This window comes from Limanda limanda, chromosome 18 (genome assembly GCF_963576545.1).
Source record: "Limanda limanda chromosome 18, fLimLim1.1, whole genome shotgun sequence".
In the NCBI taxonomy this organism is placed as follows: domain Eukaryota; kingdom Metazoa; phylum Chordata; class Actinopteri; order Pleuronectiformes; family Pleuronectidae; genus Limanda; species Limanda limanda.
This window is the reverse complement of record NC_083653.1, coordinates 4243044-4262759: the sequence shown is the minus strand read 5'-3', so window position 1 is coordinate 4262759 and position 19716 is coordinate 4243044. Positions and strand designations below refer to the sequence as shown.

General features: G+C 43.6%; 1 protein-coding gene across 1 annotated transcript in view; it reads left to right on the top strand.

The window, feature by feature from the left end:
- Window positions 1–19716, top strand: part of map3k5 (mitogen-activated protein kinase kinase kinase 5) — a 55515-nt gene that overhangs the window by 33635 nt on the left and 2164 nt on the right. Inside the window, exons 9-28 of the mRNA XM_061091379.1 lie at window positions 1147–1306; window positions 3033–3186; window positions 3312–3419; window positions 3876–3928; window positions 5402–5497; window positions 7019–7100; window positions 8815–8948; window positions 9754–9881; window positions 10033–10169; window positions 11159–11264; window positions 12101–12258; window positions 13769–13946; window positions 14689–14706; window positions 15224–15401; window positions 16221–16389; window positions 16482–16667; window positions 17858–17963; window positions 18667–18910; window positions 18996–19108; window positions 19219–19334. Of these exons, the coding sequence (XP_060947362.1) occupies window positions 1147–1306; window positions 3033–3186; window positions 3312–3419; window positions 3876–3928; window positions 5402–5497; window positions 7019–7100; window positions 8815–8948; window positions 9754–9881; window positions 10033–10169; window positions 11159–11264; window positions 12101–12258; window positions 13769–13946; window positions 14689–14706; window positions 15224–15401; window positions 16221–16389; window positions 16482–16667; window positions 17858–17963; window positions 18667–18910; window positions 18996–19108; window positions 19219–19334 (2624 nt within the window). The remainder of the gene's footprint in view (window positions 1–1146; window positions 1307–3032; window positions 3187–3311; window positions 3420–3875; window positions 3929–5401; window positions 5498–7018; window positions 7101–8814; window positions 8949–9753; window positions 9882–10032; window positions 10170–11158; window positions 11265–12100; window positions 12259–13768; window positions 13947–14688; window positions 14707–15223; window positions 15402–16220; window positions 16390–16481; window positions 16668–17857; window positions 17964–18666; window positions 18911–18995; window positions 19109–19218; window positions 19335–19716) is intronic.

Genomic DNA, 19716 nt, shown 5'->3' with positions numbered 1-19716 from the left:
TGTCTTAGGCTGATTTGAGCCCTGAGGAAACTTTGGGCACTTGACTATATGCTTCTGCATCGTTGTGTCATTCTTAACATAGGTCTTTGCACAGTATTTGCAAATGTACACAGCCTTTCCTTCTACATTGGATGGGGTGAAATGTCTCCACACATGAGAGAGTGCACGTGGCATTGTTCTGTAGAATAAGATGAGAAAAAAGTTTGTAAAAAAACACTAATGCAATGCCAGAGATATAAATAGTTAGCCAAACAATTGGAATCGTCTGTAAACATATTTTACAATTGATGGATAAATGAATGGAAGTAGGCTAGATGAACAGATGAACAATCCTCAATCAGCATGCTAATATATTTTCCCAGTAATATCATGGAAACTTACCTGACTAGTCCTGCACACTACAGCAGGCCTCAATAGCCCTGCTGTAGAGTGAAGGATGCTGGGAGTTATCTGTGCATGTGATGGAAGAATGCACAGTGGAGGGTTGAAACTCAACGTTCCATACATCTTTAAAATAGAGTTTTGAATGATGTTTTTATTGCTCAGCATTTAATTTGCGTATTTTTTTTTTTTCAAAATTCCCGAGCTAAACTTCCCATGGAAAGTTTCCGGAAACTTTCCGGAAATTTACCGGAAACTTTCCCCCCCTTTGCAACCCTACTCCTGAGCCTTTGCTCCCGATCTCTGCCTCTCGACCCAGCGGCTCAGAGTAGCTCAGGAATGTGGGAAGCGGAGCAGCCGGTCCTGGGAATCCGCCTGCAGCTCCGTGATGTAGCCCCACCCTGCGTCCCTGTTGACCCTGCTCATTCCTGCACCCATGCCGGTGACCACCTCCCCCCCACACACACACACGCACACACACCTGACTCCACGAATGGTTGGTTGCTGCAGCCGCATACTCTGCAGGACATGTATCAGCAGCTCCCCTGCAGCAGAATTTCATCACAACAAGTATCTCTGAACTCTCGCTGAGCAGAGTGAAAGATTCTTAAAAAAGGCTGAAGCGTGTTGTGGCACATCCATGCAGAGCTTGCATGTTTTTCTTTCCTCCAATATCTCATCTACTTCAAATCTCAGTCTGTGATGGTCCAAAGGGGAAACACAATGAAACGATGACAAGCTTGTATCTGTGGTTGTGTGTTGCAGGCGTGAAGCTGAGCAGCCTGCTGGGGAAGAAAGGAAGCCTGGACAAGCTGCAGAGCTACTGGGACGTGGGCTTCTTCCTGGGCGCCAGCATCCTGGCCTGCGACAACAACAGAGTCATCCAGGCCTCGGAGAAACTCTTCAAACTCAAAGCTCCCATCTGGTGAGGACACGTCAGGAGCCGCTCTCCTGGATTAGCTCACAGGGGAAAAACAAAGCCCGGCCCACGTCCATCACCGACTGGGTCTGTGCTAGTGATGGGAAGTTCGGATCATTTTACCGACTCGGTTCTTTGAATCTCGTTCTGTAAAATGAAGTAATCTTTTTTCGAGTCATTCGTTCATTTCAACGGAGGGGAAGAAATTCCTGCATTAAAATAATGTATCATGACAGTTTGGATGATTTGAAATGGCAAACAATTACGCTGCACTGAACTTTAAGTAAAGTACAAAAAAGTTAAAATAACAAACAATTACACTGCACTGAACTTTAAGTAAAGTACAAAAAAGTTAAAACAACGAAACCTGTAACTATTACTTGTGAACGAATATCAAACACGTCTTACTAAACCTAGTCACGCGAAAGTGAACGAGGTAAAACAAATCCTTTCGGTTTCCTCTACTAAACCAATGCAGGTCACGTGAAAAAGGATCCAAAGACTCGTACCCGAAAACCCAGTCGGGAAATGAACGAATCATTTCTGTTTCCTTGACTGAGCCGATGCAACAGTCCCGATGTGCGGCTACGAGAAAATGAACGAATCTCTTTTTTTTGAGAGGACTCGTTAGTCCCGAGTCCTTGTAAGGATTCGTTCAAAATGAACGAATCGTTCACGAACGACACATCACTAGTCTGTGCCGCTGTGATGTGTCTGGTTCTGTCCTGGAACCACAGTCTGTCTAATATGCGAGTATCGAGTATGTTTCTGGTGGAGAACAGAAAATATCAGCATGCTAATATATTTTCCCCAGTAATATCATGGAAACTTACCTGACTCGTCCTGCACACTACAGCAGGCCTCAATAGCCCTGCTGTAGAGTGAAGGATGCTGGGAGTTATCTGTGCATGTGATGGAAGAATGCACAGTGGAGGGTTGAAGCTCAACGTTCCATACATCTTTAAAATAGAGTTTTGAATGATGTTTTTATTGCTCAGCATTTAATTCGCGTATTTTTTTTTTTCAAAATTCCCAAAATTCCCGAGCTAAACTTCCCATGGAAAGTTTAGCTCGCTTTGCTCATTTGATCGGCGTCTCTCTCCACATGAGTCTGGTGTCCTGAAGAGTTCAACACCTGTTACAATGGAAATCAGTTGCTCCAGGAGGGAGGGAAAGTGCTTCTCTCCAACGAGTTCGACATTGAAATGGTGCAAAGGACAGTTAATGAATAGGCTCATACATTTACCTTCAGCTTTAATGACTCTGACAAGATTTCAACCACGAGGAAAAGGTTTTTCTTTAACCTTCAAGTCAGGAATTATTGATGAAAAATATCAAATATAAGAACCCAAGATCTCCGTTAATTTAACATCTCTACTTGCTCGCGGAATCCTTTTATAGCCTAATTGTCTTTGTGACATTTCATCACAGGAGGTTTAAAGAGACGGTTTCATATCTGCAGCTCCGTCCCTGCAGTGTGTTGAGTCCCTGCTGTTCCTTATTTGTGTTTGTGCTGTGACAAACTCTTTAAGTTTCCATTAATGTCATAAAGACAAATGTTTCCCAGCATGAAAACACACAATCATGTAGCATCATTTGTGTTTATGATTCTTCCTCAGCCGAGTTATTCAGCTATCTGGGATTCGTGCGTTTGGTTAAACAAAGATTTGGCTTCTGAACTCGCTGGGTTGTGTTTCTCTTGAACCCTCCTCCTGCCTGTGGCTGGTTTCAGGTACCTGCGCTCGCTGGTGGAGACCATCCTGATCTATCAGCACTTCAAGAAGCCCGGTGTGGAGCAGCCGGCCCCCAAGCAGGAGCTGGTGGATTTCTGGATGGACTTCCTGGTGGAGGCGACCAAGAAGGATGTCTCCTCTGTCCGGTTTCCTGTAAGTGACACGAGGGCGAGGAAACTGAGGCCAAGCAGCGCCCGAGGAAACACAAACGCTCCTGCATGCTTTACAAAAGTGATTTAGTGAAATGAATGAGGACTTGTGTTCTTCTGTGTCTCTAGGTGTTGATACTCGAGCCCACGAAAGTGTACCAGCCTTCGTATTTGTCCATCAACAAAGACGTGGATGACAACACGGTGTCTATCTGGCACGTTGCCCCTGACGACAAGGTGGGTGACCTACTGCTGAATGTAACCACGGCAACAATACTGATGCGTTACACTATCTATCTGGTCAAGTGAGGAATAAAGCAAAAGATGGCTTCACATTTATCAGCAGAAGATAAGTGATGGATATGGATTTTCCTGTTTCCGCTCAGGAAGTTCTTTGCATTGATTGATTATTTCCTCGTATTGAATCATATTTTTTGCAGCAGATGAATTGCTTGCTCTCCAGTAACCGATCCTTCAACAGCAGCAGCACCGACTTCATGTTTTCATTTATTTTCCTGCGCCACAACCACTCCAATAAAACCACTAATGTCTTTTTATTACTGTGAGGTCCCTCAACAAATTTGGGAATCGTGCTTCCGCTGTGAAACGACCATCAGTCACCAGAGTGTCTCAGTTTATCTTCTCCCCGAAGCTGTGATGATCTTATTTGTTTTTTAATCTGTCCTCCTGCAGAACAAGGGGATTTACGAGTGGAACTTCAGCGCCACGACAGTTCGAGGTGTCAGGTCAGTGTCTCCTGTCTTCACTGAGGCGCTCGGGTTACAGCTGAGTGGTGTCACAGTAACCTCACACGTGTCTCCACCGGGGGACGGGTTTGAATTCAGTGCTGCAGGTGGTGATATTGTGAATTCTTCATTTTTCTGCAAACCACAGAATCAGATGAAAAATCGTTTTCTGCCCCTGAAAAGTTGCGTAATCAATCATCAATTTTAATGTCATTAAAGTTGCATTTAAAGTCGCATGCATCATTTGCAGTGCATATAAAAGCAAACTTCAATAGAGAAGAAGCAGAATTAGACATTAACGGTAAACAATACACAACATCCAGTTAAGATGCACATTTTTATAAAATATCAAATTAAACCTAAAACAAAACTAACACATTTCCAGGTCCTTCTGTGCAAGAATATTATACATAAGCACTTTAATTTGATTTAATTTGTCTATTATGAATGTACAACTATCGGGATTCTGCCCTCTGCTCGACATCTGCATGGAATAAGAGATCATGCTCTCAATGAAACAACCTGTTTGAATGTGGGAGTTTCTATCGTTGAATAATCAAAAAAATAACAGATGCATATTCAAATGAAATAGCTGAAAACTGGCTTAAGATGCTTGTATGATGAGATGTAATTAATTAGCCGTCCAGGAGCATCTGATCAGAGGATGTGAGTGTGTATAAGAGTCTCATCAGGGTCAGACGTGGATTTGTATCGAGAGACAGAATCTCTGCTTGAAGCATTTGATGTGATTCCCTCACGCTGTGCAGATGAATAACACCAGAGAGCGAGTGGATCTGTGTGTTTCTCTCACTTCACCTCACGCAGCTCCCGACCGAACCCGAGTGCAGCCGACGTCTCGCTCTGCGTCGGCTCCTCCTCGGCCCTCAGAGGAATCCAGTGACAGATCAGAGAGAGAGAGAGAGCGGAGGGCCGTGCTCACGTGTTGCTAGGGAACCACTCCTTCTCCTCTCAGCCTGCAGACAGTCAGCAGACACACAATCGCAGCTCAACAATACGACCACACGGCACACGGTGCTCCGGTGGCTGGCTCGGCCTCGGCAGAACCGGGCCGAGCGCTCGATCCCGGTGGATAAAAGTTTCAATTTGGTCTTTGAGTCGAAGCTCTCTCCGTCCTTTTTCTATTTTAAATATTTGTGTATGTTGCAGCTGCAGAATCTGCCCAGAAACTAATTGATTCTGCAGCTGAAACTCACAAAACGACAAAACTACATATGTGTTGTGTGTGTGTGTTGTTGTTGCTTCTGTGTGTAAGTCCATGTTCTGGGCTTTGTGTTTTGATGGAGTGACAGAGCGTCTTTTATCTGGTCCCAGACAGTTGATGGCTGACGTCACCAGTCCGGTGAAAGGCGTCTCTCACTCTGAGTCACCCCCCCCGTGCTCTGATGAGGTCACCGATGGACTAACTGTGACCTCTCTCTCTCTCTCTCTCTCTCTCTCTCTCTCTCTCCTCAGCATCAGCAAGTTCGACGAGCGCAGTGCCTTCCTGTACGTCCTGCACAATGCCGACGACTTCCAGATCTACTTCTGCACAGAGATGCACTGCAAGAGGTCGGTGCCTCTCCTCCACTGCTGGGACATGTGTGTTAGAGCAGCAAACCAGATCAAAACACCAGTAATACAGAAGTTAACAGACAATATAAACACCAGGAAATATCGAAAATAGCAATAAAATGGGCAAAATAAACAGAAAATACACAGTGTAAAAAAGTGTTTTCCTCCATTACTGACAAATAACCAATGTTTATAACTTCGTCATTACAAAAACAAACCAATATCAGTTATAGAGATTCTACAACTTTAAAACTTAAGTTGGATTTATGCTCAATAAAGAATGAGAAAATGATGGTAGTGGGTCGTCCTCTAACCAGAAGCTCGTAGGTTCAATCCCCGGGGGTGTTTTCATTGTCCTTGAGCAAGACACCGGAGCTGAACTCTGCTCCTGACGCTTGTTGTCAGCGTGATAAACAACATGTGACAGAACTTTAAGTTCGGCGTATTCCGACGCTCTCGTCAGATCTGTTCTCAGGTCGGAAGCTTCTCGCCTTCCCCCCCCCCCGCTCACGCCCTTTCCCTCTCGTGTCGACTCAGCGAAGCACCGACTGCTCCGACTTGTGACTCTCACATCCGAGGCTCCCGAGCACTTCCTGTTCCTTTATCCCCCGAGTGTGAGAGTCAGTGAGTCACGCCTGCTGGTGTTGTGATGCTGCTCTCTCCTTTTCATACAGGGGGACAGGGAGTGACAGTGGGGGGGGGGGGCGGGGATAAGAGGTGCTTGCAAAGTGGAAGGGATTAGCGCTAATTGTGCAGAGAGAATGATTGGCATGTGCACACGTGTACCGGCGAACACCTGCAGGCATGTTGTGTGTGAGGCGAGTGATTCACAGCTTGTGTGCGGTGGGAGTGGTAAAGGTCAATAACTGTGTGTGTGTCTGTGTGTGTGTGTCTGTGTGTGTGTCTGTGTGTGTGTGGGAGGTGTGCATGTAAACACACTCTAACCCCTTCTGGGTCATTACACCAGCTTGTAAACAAAGCCACTCCATCACAATATGGACTCAGTGGATCTGAGACAACACATGTAAATTGTCCCAAACGTACACATGTCAAGAAGTGTCCGCCCACCTGAGCGTAGGGGGGGGGGGGAAATGCATTTCTATATTTAGATTTAAATGCAGGCTGTAGAGTTTTAGATGTTTGATTGATTGTTGCTCCAGGTTTCTGCAGGAACACAATTTAACACTTGCTGAAGCTGTCAACGTCAGAAACATCATAATAATTACAGATTTCCGATATATTCTTAAATGTAAGTATTACAGTGTTAGATTATCTTTTTGTATTTTACGGGTTTTTCTGTTTGTACAAAACCAGAAACCTGCTGCTATTGTTCAGTCTTCGATCTTCACAACGAACCCGACGACCTGACAAACGAGCTTGAAGCCGACAATTTTAACTCTTGAAATGCAGAAGCTGTCGATGTTAAAACACTTTGCAGGTTCCCGGTGGAACTTTTAACCTCCAGGGATTCTCCCAGTGTTTCCTGAGCAGGACACTAACCGGGCTTTTCTCTGTCAGGTTCTGTGACCTGGTGAACAGCATCACCGAGGAGACGTGGAAAGGTCCGGAGGAGGGAGACTGTGACAACGACGCCTTAGAGGTGAGAAGCCTGGATTCACTTCTTTGTTTCGTTGAAGTCTCGACAAAAGATTTGAGTTTCAGCCTCAGAGCAGAATTTCTTTGTCTCGGTGAATTAACGTCAAACTGTCAAAGATTTACCGGCTAAACGTTAATATCAGATTCTGTTGAGGAACAGGAACCGAAACATTAGTGCTGTGAACAAATCACCTGGCATTTTTACCATCTGTATCCCAAAGCACTGTTTTTCCTTCATCAAAATACGTTTTGCACTTTTTTTGTTTTTTTTAACAATATTTTTTATTGAAGTTTCAAGTGCATATCAAACTTTATGACGAATTTACAAACATTTTCATTTATATCCCCTCGAACAGCCACTCATTCACACAGACAAATAAAAAGAAATAAATAAAATGGACAATGACAACAGACATCAAACTAATGGAGTAAAATTTAAAAAAAAAAAAAAAAGGCAGGATCATTTTATAACCTGTTATTCAGTCAGTGTTATCCGTTTCATTGGTCAAAAATGACATAAATGATTCCCAAATACAAGCAAACTCCTCCTGTTTACCTTTAACAATGTATGTCAATCTCTACGTTTTGCACTTTTAATTTAAATTCTAACTTGAATTCATCCCTTTCCCTGCATTGCTTTGTCACATCCTGTTGTGTGTCTGTGGTTTATTTTGTCCACTCTCCTCATTTGTCACAGGAAATCTGAATTCTGATGGAAGAAAATCAATTAACTAATTGAAATCAATTAATTTTGCACTAGCCAGGTTTTTCTTTCTTGCCAAACACTTGATTATTTTTAATTCTTCCATGAAAAGACCAAACTAGACTCTACTTTAGCGTTTTCCTTTTCTAATCCGGTGTGTTTTATTATTGATAAGTGACTGAATGTAGCTGGAGTGCTCTGACACCTGCTGCTCTCACCTGCTCTCACTCCCCGCTGGAGCCTCGGGAGGAGAAAATCTAATTACCCAAAACCCAGCCGCGCCCTGCTGGGCTGAGCTCGGCTCGGATCAGATGTCGAACAGGTTCCTCTCGCTGGCGTTTGATTTATCATCGGCCTGAATCCAGCGTCGGTTCATCCACAGGCCGACGCTCGGTCACACAACCTGTCCTCGAACCAGGGTTCATGTCCACATCCATCACACGTGTCGGAAAATAAACATTAACTGTGCCCGGGAACCAATGTAACAGGTTTAAAGTAATCTGATTACAAAGGTTTCAAAACGCTAATCAGGAAAAACAGGAGGGATGTGTGCACAGACTGGATTTCACAATAAGAAGAATAGAATAATCTTGCAAAGAAAGAACAGAGTGTTCTGTGCTGGTGTTTCCTCTTTTGTCAAAAACAAAAAAACAAAAGCAATTCAACAAAGCACAAAGTGTTAAAAATAGATTATAGAGATTAAGCAGGTTAACTGGGTCCAGATCATTTTAACAGGTTTAAACAAACACACAATCATGCAACTATTTCTTTTCTTCCAACACAAACCTGTCAACTTTCTGTTTTCTAGGATGAAGCATTGCATGTAAATTCATTTCTGTTATTCACACTAATAGAAAAGTAAACGTGTCCTGATCCATGAAGTCACTTTTTATTATTTTTAGTACTAACATGTGTTTGAATCCCAGATGTTTATATGAAAACAATATCTTACATCTCACCTCCCCAGTGTCACAAATCACAGTTCCCTGTGTGTGTTGTGTGTGTGTGTCCACAGTACGACTACGAGTACGATGAGCACGGAGAGCGAGTGGTTCTGGGGAAAGGAACGTTCGGCGTGGTGTACGCCGGCCGAGACCTCAGCAACCAGGTCCGACTCGCCATCAAGGAGATCCCAGAGAAGGACAGCAGGTGAGGGAGAAAGACAACATGGGCTTTTATTATTACTCTCTGTGTCCCTGGTGGTTTCTGAGGAGAACAAACTCCGTCCGTCACGTCGTTGCACTAATCCCATCAGCGAGCCGGCGGGGGGGGGGGGTGCTCAGCTGCGAAGAATGTGGAGAATTTGGGTAAATAATTCACCAGTGGATTCCGAGCCGGAGACGAAGGGTGTGATTCAAGCAGAGAGATTCATGTGAAGAGTTTCCTGCTGCTGGGAACAGACATCGAGATCCAGCCTCGGTGTTTTGACACTTCACTCCTCTGGACACGCTATTTATATATCGAGTCATATGTAAATAAATAAATGAAATGAATCGGTGAAATGAATATCTTTCATCTTTAAGAGAAAATGAGACTTTTAAGACACCACCCTGAGTTTAGGGAGCTGTTGATCTACAGTTATAGACGTATACAAACCAAATAGTTGGTGAAATAGTCAAAGTAATAATTGTTAGATGAATTGATAATGAAACTAATCAAAAGTTGCTGCCTTGACCAAAGTTTTGGTTTAGTTTGGTTGTTTTAGTTTAGTTATAATCACCTTGTGAAATGTGTAGATAAACATAATATTAGTAGTCATTACTTTAAATTTGCAGTATTTTTGATGTGTGTATGTGCAACTACTTGTTTATTCAAATTAAAGTCTTAATAGATCTTCAAGTAAAGATTTAAGAGATCTAGTCGTTGTTGACGTTCTCTGTTCTTAACCGAGCTTCTTCTACGTGGATTATCTGTTTCTGTGTAATTTCCTTATAATCCCTCTTCTGTAACGCAGGTACTCTCAGCCGCTCCACGAGGAGATCGCTCTCCACAAGCACCTGAAGCACAAGAACATTGTCCAGTACCTGGGCTCCCTCAGTGAGAACGGCTTCATCAAGATCTTCATGGAGCAGGTTCCCGGAGGTGAGACGACTGCTCACGCTCTTTAAACTGAAAACTAATAAAACAACAACCAGAGGACAGCAGCTCCTCATCCTGATTGTGGAGGCAGATTGTGGATCTCAGGTCAGAGCGAGTGTGTTAATTGTTTTTCTTTTGCCCTGTTGTGGTGCAGGCAGTCTGTCGGCGCTGCTCAGGTCCAAGTGGGGCCCTCTGAAGAACAACGAGTCCACCATCGGCTTCTACACGCGGCAGATCCTCGAGGGGCTGAAGTACCTGCACGACAACCAGATCGCACACAGAGACATCAAGGTAACCACGTTAACGAGCTGACTGAGGTTTCTTTAATTACCTCTGTGGCATCGTTGCCTTATTGCAGGATAATTATCAGAAAGGATATTGCTCAGAGAATTGAGGGAAAGGATCATTTAGACTCCAGCCGTCTTAGATTTTAATATCGTTGCTTTATATTCCGCCAGGTAAGCAATCAGAGGCCTCTTCAATTAACACTGATTACACGGCGGTGAACTAACTTCGTGACAAGCACTCGTGAGTCAGGTGGGATGTTCCAGCGCTGCAGAAAAGAACAGAAAATCATGCACGAGCTGCGGAAACTTCATCGATAGAAATCCCAGGGGAAGAGGATGTCAGTTCAAATCTCACAAAACTGGGATTTGAAACTGAAAAATAGGATAAAATGTAAAATAATAGTGATAAAAATGATGTACAGCTCATTTATGTAATTTCATTCCCGTCTTAAAACAATACTGAAAATACCTGCGTGTACAGTGAAGCAAGTTTTCTCACTGTTATTGTTTACTGACCTTCCTGCATCGTCCTTCACCAAAAATCTGTTTATTTTCAACCAATGCTTATTAAAAAATCAAATGATCGAATCAAAAATCAAATATTTTATAACAGAATTCTCTTTTGGACTGTTTTTCTTTGCTGGACGAAATCGTTTTTAGTTTTTTCTTTTAATTTAAAACACAAAACCTGGATAAAAGAATAAAAGAATTATAAGAAAAGGATCAGACAGGTTTTATTTATTGAGTGCTTTGCCTAACAGCGGATCTCCTGCCGGTTACGTCATGTCACAGACAGACGAACAGCGATAACGCCTCCATCACAGAATCATTAACTGCAGTACTTCCTCAAGCATCCGCCCGATTTAACAACACGCTCGTATAAACATGACCAGCAGCAGCCAGCTGGTAATCACCTTGTTTTGGTTGAGACCATCGTCGTCCTCCCATCGTCTTTTCCCATCTGTCCTCACTGTCTCTCCTTTCAATCCGCAGGGGGACAACGTGCTCATCAACACCTACAGCGGCGTGCTGAAGATTTCAGATTTCGGCACGTCCAAGAGGCTGGCTGGGATCAACCCGTGCACCGAGACGTTCACAGGTACCCGCTGACCCGCTGACCCACTGACCCACTGACCCACACTCTGAATCACAACCTTTCACCCAGCAACACATGTCAGCGGCTTCATTTCACCCCCAAAACCAGACGCTTCCCAAGGGGTTAAACTTTGCCCGGTGAGGAGAAATCACACGTTTTGGAGCCGGGATCTAACCTCTGGGAGTGAAATCACTGAGAATAGCTCCCTGTTGCTGTTCACACACGTCAGCTTCGGCAGGTTTGTGGCCCGTGATGCCAACGCTGCGGCCAGCTTGACCTCTTGGAGTAGTAACCCATCTGACAGCTGATTGGTTCACACAGGGACTCACCCTGCGATGGTGGAGCTCTTTCAGGAAACTGGGCTACTCCTTTTTATAGCCCGGGTTTTGCTATTAATGTGTCATCGTCTGTTTTTAGCTCAGCGTGCCAGCTTCTAAAAGCAGCTCACACGCAGGCACCAGGTTATTATTAGAACAAAAGACTCCTTTCAATGTTGGGCTGTGATTATGTGAAAGCACCGAGAGGCTCCGGTGAAAATCTTGTGACCCGACTGGTTTGAAAGAACTGTGTCGTCACCTCAGGACGGAGGAAACTGGTCTTTAGTCCTGATGGAAGCTTCTCTTATTCACTCCTGACGTCACTTGTATGCAACCGGGATCTGAAACTGTGGAAAATGCATTGAAGTGGTTAAACATGCTGGTTTTGCACCTGCACTCATAAACTATATCTGGGATTTCTTATCTCATCCTGACTGTTGCAGAACTTACTTCTATGGCTACGTTAAATATTTCACTTCTTTACTATCTTTACTATTTTTGTAATTTGTTGTTGTTTTCCAGGCACACTCCAGTACATGGCTCCTGAAATCATAGACAAGGGTCCCCGGGGATACGGGAAACCAGCGGACATCTGGTCTCTCGGCTGCACCATCATAGAAATGGCGACTGGGAAACCGCCTTTCTACGAACTGGGAGAACCACAGGCCGCCATGTTCAAGGTGAGAGACGGCGTTGGTTGCGGTTACAAGAAGAATTGATAAACATTACACTTTGGATTGAAAAGCAAACTGCGACACACCTGGGACTAGGGTTGCAAAATTCCGGGAATATTCAAAGTTGGAAACTTTCCATGGGAATTAACGGGAATTAACGGGAATTAACGGGAATATACGGGAATTAACGGGAATAAACTGGAAATGTTGTGGTTAATTTATACTAACTGTATTTACCTTGTCATATACAGACATAAATATAAACATTTTGTTGTGTCATAGGCTGATTTGAGCCCTGAGGAAACTTTGGGCACTTGACTATATGCTTCTGCATTGTTGTGTCATTCTTAACATAGGTCTTTGCACAGTATTTGCAAATGTACACAGCCTTTCCTTCTACATTGGATGGGGTGAAATGCCTCCACACATAGTGCACGTGGCATTGTTCTGTAGAATAAGATGAGAAAAAAGTTTGTAAAAAAACACTAATGCAATGCCAGAGATATAAATAGTTAGCCAAACAATTGGAATCGTCTGTAAACATATTTTACAATTGATGGATAAATGAATGGAAATAGGCTAGATGAACAGATGAACAATCCTCAATCAGCATGCTAATATATTTTCACCAGTAATATCATGGAAACTTACCTGACTAGTCCTGCACACTACAGCAGGCCTCAATAGCCCTGCTGTAGTGTGAAGGATGCTGGGAGTTATCTGTGCATGTGATGGAAGAATGCACAGTGGAGGGTTGAAACTCAACGTTCCATACATCTTTAAAATTGTGTTTTGAATGATGTTTTTATTGCTCAGCGTTTGATTTGCATAGTTGTTGTTTTTTCAAAATTCCCAAAATTCCCAAGCTCAATATTCCCATGGAAAGTTTCCGGAAAGTTTCCGGAAATTTACCGGAAACTTTCCGCCCCTTTGCAACCCTACCTGGGACACATTCTCCTCACCAGTAGGGACAGTATCTGTACATTTAAGGGTCTGAGAGGTTTCTCCTGTCCAAGCTCTGAATCCTGGAACTTTCCAAACACTGTGGTGTAATTACACGGATGTGAGTTCAAACAAGCACATGTGTGTTTCTGTTTTTTACTAAACACTGAGACAACTGGGATTCGTGGATCGCAGGTTTCCGTCGGGTCGTCTGTCATCATCGTGCACTTCGAGCGCTGTGTAGACTTTTCCCGTCGGGATGTTTTCTTCACTCGTCCACGTGGAATTTCTCCAGGGAGGGGCGTCGCCCTGCTAATCTTAAGTCAACACTCCTGGGTCGGCCGCCGCAGGAATTTCTCATTGTCGTGAGAGTCTCGCACTTTGAGCATTGTTGTGTGTGTGTATCGGGATGGGGGGATCGAACACCGGGGCCTGAAGCAAAGTCTCATAGTTCTCTGGGTAAACACTCGCCTCACACCTCTGTTAGCTCGCTGCAGGTAATCAGATCATTTCCCATGAGGGCTCGAGTTTTTTTTTATCTGTTCTGACGTCTGAGCCGTCCTTTCCTCTGCAGGTGGGCATGTTCAAGATCCATCCAGAGATCCCAGAGTCCATGTCGCTGGAGGCCAAAGCCTTCATCCTGCGCTGCTTCGAGCCCGACCCCGACCACCGGGCCACCGCCCTCGACCTGCTCACCGACGAGTTCCTCACCGTCACCAGCCGCAAGAAGAAGGGCAAGGGCAGCTTCACAGGTGGAGAACAGCATGTTGGTGTTTCCTGGCATTGTTTTAAATCTCCAAAATTCGCCTTGGAAATATTTAGATTAGCTCGGTGTGACTTTAACAAGAAGATGTCACACAGACTATTAATAAACATGGACGATCCCAAAAGTGAAGCCAAAGCGTCTCTATCGCCCACTGGTGGCTGGCTGCGGTATAGGCCATAAACCCAGCCTCCTCCGTGTTAACAGACGGGACATGATACAAACAGAAGTACACATTATATTGATTTTTTTAATTTATTTAATTATTTAGTTAATTCTTTCAGATTTTTTTTTTTTTAATTAGTTATCTGATGCCACGAGAATGTGGTAAAACGTCATGATTGACAGCTGAGACTGATTTGTGATTGGTCATGTACGTTTATTACCTTTAGTAAATAACACAATCACTAAAACGATATTGGATCCAGTCACAATGACACTAAGGATGAATTTGACAGCCAATAGGGCTTTAGATCCTAAAATTCAAAATGTGTTATAGAGGTTATTGTCCTTATATGGACCTAAACTTTAATATGAAGCTCCTGCTCCTGTTGGAGAATCGATCCATCAGAACAGTCTCCTGCAGCCGAGATGCTCTCATGTCCTCTGGCATCAACACACAAGATCACACAAAAGCTTGTGTCTCACCTCGTACTCGGAAATGTGTTTCTTCCTGCCTGTTGTCTCCTTGGATGAAACACTGACACACATTTCATGTTTCTCCCCCACAGCTCTGTCTCCGGGGTCAGGTGAGCTATTTCACTTACGGCCTCACACATATTTACCACCAGAGGGATTTCTGTTTTAGAAACAAGACGTCAGTTCCAGGAAACATCTGCCTGCTGCCGTGCTGCCGAGAACACGGAGGCTACAGATTTGATTTTTCTGCTGCCAGTGGCCTCCTGCTTCGCTCTGAGCTTTCCAGGAACTGAAAATACACATTCCACAGCGTCACTTCTTTACAAAAGCTTGGATGCCTTTATAAAGCCTCTTTTATTATTCATGCACCGTGTCATTTCCTGCCAGATGCATCCGATTGAGCTCTTCATCCGAAACATGATTATAAAGTATAGCATCAATTCGAGGCGTTTTCTAAGAAGGAATCAAAATTTCATTAGCACCATTTCTAATTTCACCATCTTCAAAGCTTTAGCTCTTTCCTCCTGATTGCCACAGAATCCCTCTGACGTGCAGAGCAGTGAATCTGATTATTAGCGTCTGAACGCTGCAGCATTTAGGATTGACCTCCTCCTGCGTTTCCTCCAGAGTACCTGCGCAGCATCTCCCTGCCGGTGCCGGTGGTGGTGGAGGACACCAGCAGCAGCAGCGAGTACGGCTCCGTCTCCCCTGACAACGACCTCAACTCCAACCCCTTCATCTTCAAGCCCAGCATCAAGTGCTACAGCGAGAGAGATGTCAAGGGGCCCAGGTCGCTGTTCCTCAGGTAGAACGAGACCCCGATTGGTTTCTGATCTGGAGCAAACCGGGTCCGAGCCGCCTTTCATTACAAATCTGACACGATGGAGTTGTGTTGGTTTTGCTGCACCAGTCAAAGATGTCAATGATAAATCTATTACCTATACCAGGGGTTTTCAACTGGTTTTGTGTGTGTGCATAGAAGGAAGTTTTAACATTTGGTTTTCCATGTTGGTTTTATTTCAAAACCTCAAACAAATCTAGAAAAATCTGTGTAAAAACAACAAAAACGTTTGATTTTCAGTGCTTAAGAATTGAAAACAAAATTTAAATGCAGTTTGTAGTTGTTCTGCATCTCAGAACCATATGTACATCAATATATAACGTTCATGACTTAAATGTACAGACATGTAGCTGACATGTTGAGAGAATGTTAAAATAACGGTGATCAATAACAATCAACATAAACTGGGGCTACAACTGAAGAGGGAAGATGACAAAGTAATGCAGAATATGTCACAAATGATAATCATACAATTTCACACAAACAATTGAGGCCTACTTATGTTTAACCTCATGATCACCAGCAACTTTATATTATTTTAGACATATTTTCTCATTTTAGATATTTTTCACGATATTCAAGAGTAATCTGGAAATGTGTTGAAATACAAAAGCGAATTTTGCGGACCCCCTGCAATGCCGTCGCGGACCACCAGGGGGCAGCGGACCCCCGGTTGAAAACCCCTGACCTATATGATCAACTTTGCATTTTAGTTTGTTTAGTAACTACAGTTAATTTGGGAGCTGCATTAAAGCTGGAAAATGTCGTTTTTCTTCTCCTCAGTATTCCTGTGGAGAACTTCGAGGACCACAGTGCCCCCCCGTCCCCCGACAAGGAGGATTCCGGCTTCTTTATGCTTCGGAAGGACAGCGAGCGACGAGCCACGCTGCACCACATCCTGACGGAGGACCGGGACAAGGTGGTGGCCAACCTGAGGGAGGCCCTCACACAGGTCAGCTACGGAAGAATAAATCAATAAACTCCTCCATAGCTCCTGTGTACGTCTTCCTCGCCTCATCTTCCTCTCCTCTTCCTCACCTCCAGGGCTCGGAGGAGATGAAGCTGAAGCCGCAGCACATCTCCAGCCTCGTGGTCAGCCTGGCCGACTTCGTTCGCATGGCGGACAGGAAGATCATCGCCAACATGCTGTCGCAGCTCAAGCTGGAGCTGGACTTCGACAGCACGGCCATCAGTCAGCTGCAGGTGGTGCTGTTCGGGTTCCAGGACGCTGTGAGTATCACCGAGGGTCCAGGAGCCCGTGGCTGCAAATCTCAAATTGAAACTCACATCTCATCCCACGGTGAATTATTAATAAAGAAAGAAAGAAATTCCACGTCTCTGCTGCAGAGGATCACACTCAAAACGGTCTCTGACCCAAATCGTAGCTTCGAGGCTCCAGAGATTGTTTGTCTCTTCTCATCTTATATTATCTTGTAGATTTTGATTTCTAAAAGGTTTGTTCTTCCCCTGTCTGTAGGCGGAGGTTCTCTTAGTCACTGCATGAACCTCTGATCACTTCAGTGCAGCTCTTGTCATTTCACAGAGCTGCAGAACAGAGCTGCTGCCATGTTGCTGCTGCTCCTCCTCCCGCGCAGAGATCAGACGGATAAATGTGAAAATACTCGTAACCTTTAAGTGAGGAAACAAAAGGCCGATCTGTCAGGGATAATTGCAGGTTAACGTTAAAGGGCGGTTTGTGCTCGTCTCCTCTGAAAAAGGGTGATGAGAAAAAAATTGCAAAGGAGCAAGTGGTTGTTTTTGTGTCAGGGAGAGATATTGCATAATCCTGCAAGAGCACGAGGCTCTAATGCCCCCTGTTGGTCATCAGAGGGAACGGTTCAGAGTGAAGGGAGAAATTCATGCATTCAGAAGGTTTGTAGTTCAGATGTGAGGAAGAGATCTTAAAACATCAGCAAATATAATATGGTTTAATACAGATTCCTTCACTGCACAAGATAATTAGATATAGAAACAGTAAAATATATTCTAAATTACAGGAAATAATGTTTAAACCATCTTAAAATTAATTTGAATGAAAACCAAAAACAGCACAGTCTAAATACATAAAAATTAAATGTACCAATAATTCAAAATTAAGTTATATAATAATCACTCGCCTGTCGCCCAAATTTCAGCTGGGATTGGCTGCAGCTCCCCCGCAACCCTCAAAAGAATAAGCTGTTGAGATGATGGATGAGTAATAATTATAATAAACTCTATTTATAGAGAACTTTTCAAAACACAAAATGCTTTACAATGGAACCAGAATACAAAACAGACTAGTCATAATTTCAACCATTTTAAAATGGAGTGGTTACAAAAAAAGGGCAGACAAACCGACAGTATGTGAAAAATGAAATAAGGGAAATTAAAAAGACATAATATCACTTTCTTTCCGTTTCTCATTTCCTCATGTCCAGGTGAACAAAGTGCTGAGAAACCACAACATCAAGCCTCACTGGATGTTCGCTCTGGACAACATCATCCGTAAAGCCGTGCAGACGGCCATCACCATCCTGGTGCCAGGTATCCTCATTGCATCAATAACTATTTTTAAACTGTGATTAGTAATCTAATGTGTCGACCCAATCTGTCAAGTAATGGCTCAGTCAATAACATGTAAGACAATAGTACAAATAACCATTAGAAATACACAAAATCAGATTAGACATTTTATTTACTTGTCTTGTACTTGACCAACGTCCAAAACTCAAAAATATTACTTTTACAAAATACAAAACAGAAACAGCTAAAAGTTAGAAAAACTAAAAGTTTTCAAATAATACTAATACCTCAAATATCAATTAATCTAGTTTATTTTAGATTAGATTTGATTCAACTTTATTGTCATCGCACAGTACAAGTACTTATGCAACGAAATGCAGTTTATCATCTAACCAGAAGTGCAAAAAAAGGTAGTAAAAGTGCAGAGTATTGTGCATATTTAAAGTGGAATATGTGAATAAATAAGATATGAACAGTAAGAAATATATATGGAATAGTACAGTATTAAGAGGTATTGTATGATATAAGAACGATGAATACACTATGAGCAAGATAAATATATATAAATATGAATACACTATAGGTTTTGATCAATTAGTAACTTCATCTTAATGCAGCATCAGAATTCATGACACTTTCCATAGAAACATGTTTCCTGACGTGTGAAATACAAAGTGCATCGTACTCGTCCCATTGATGGTTAATAACTGAGTGGTGTGTGCAGAGCTGCGGCCTCACTTCAGTCTGGCCTCGGAGAGCGACCCGGCCGATCAGGACGACGTGGACGACGACCCCGAGCAGGAGAGAAGCTCCGCCCACCAGAGCCGAGCGCCGACCATCGCCGCTCACGACGACACGGTGGCCACGTCGGGGGTCAGCACGCTCAGCTCCACCGTCTCCCACGAGTCGCACCACGCTCAGCGCTCTGTGAGCCTGGAGCTGGGCCGGATGAAGCTGGAGACCAACAGGTAGACGCCCCCGCCGTTAAATACACAAACCATTAGTCGTGTTATTTATTCATCTGATCCTCTTGCGTTTCCTGTGTGACTCCAGGCTGCTGGAGCAGCTGCTGGAGAGGGAGCAGGAGTACCAGTCCATCCTGCAGCAGGTGCTGGAGGAGAGAGAGCAGGAGATCAGACTACTGAGGCTGCGATCGGAGCCCGCAGGTCCGATTCCCCTTCGTTCTGCACCACTGCTCCTGCAGCTACTGCTCTTTTGCTTTGTGCAAATGTTCAGTTTGTCCAGTTCACTAAAGAAGTTTGTTCTTCTCCGGCAGACGTCTTCACGTCGTCCTCTGAAGAACAGAGGAGTCGACCTGCAGAGACACGAGAAGACTCGGAGCTGAGCGGCTGGCTGAGGCTCTACGGCGCCGACCAGGACGCCGTCGAAAAAGTGAGTTCCTGTTGCTCCTGTTCTTTAATAAGATCCTTCATTAGTCCCACAGTGGGGAAATTTGCCATTACAGCAGCAAAGAGGAAAGTCAAAATATATATCATTGAAGTAATAATAAGGTACAACACCTACAAGGAAATATAAAAGATATAAATGGAATAGAAGGAATATATACAGTATAAAAAGAATATATATATATACCATGTGAGAATAAATACAGTGACACAGATTGCACATTAGCCATTGAATTGCGCAGACAGAAATTGGTATTACTCATTTAAGAGATCAATAATCAAGCCTCAATAATAAGTCACTGTCTCATTTTCTAATTTATTATTATGTATTTTACTTGTACACAGCCTGATTTTTCCCTTCTTGTGTT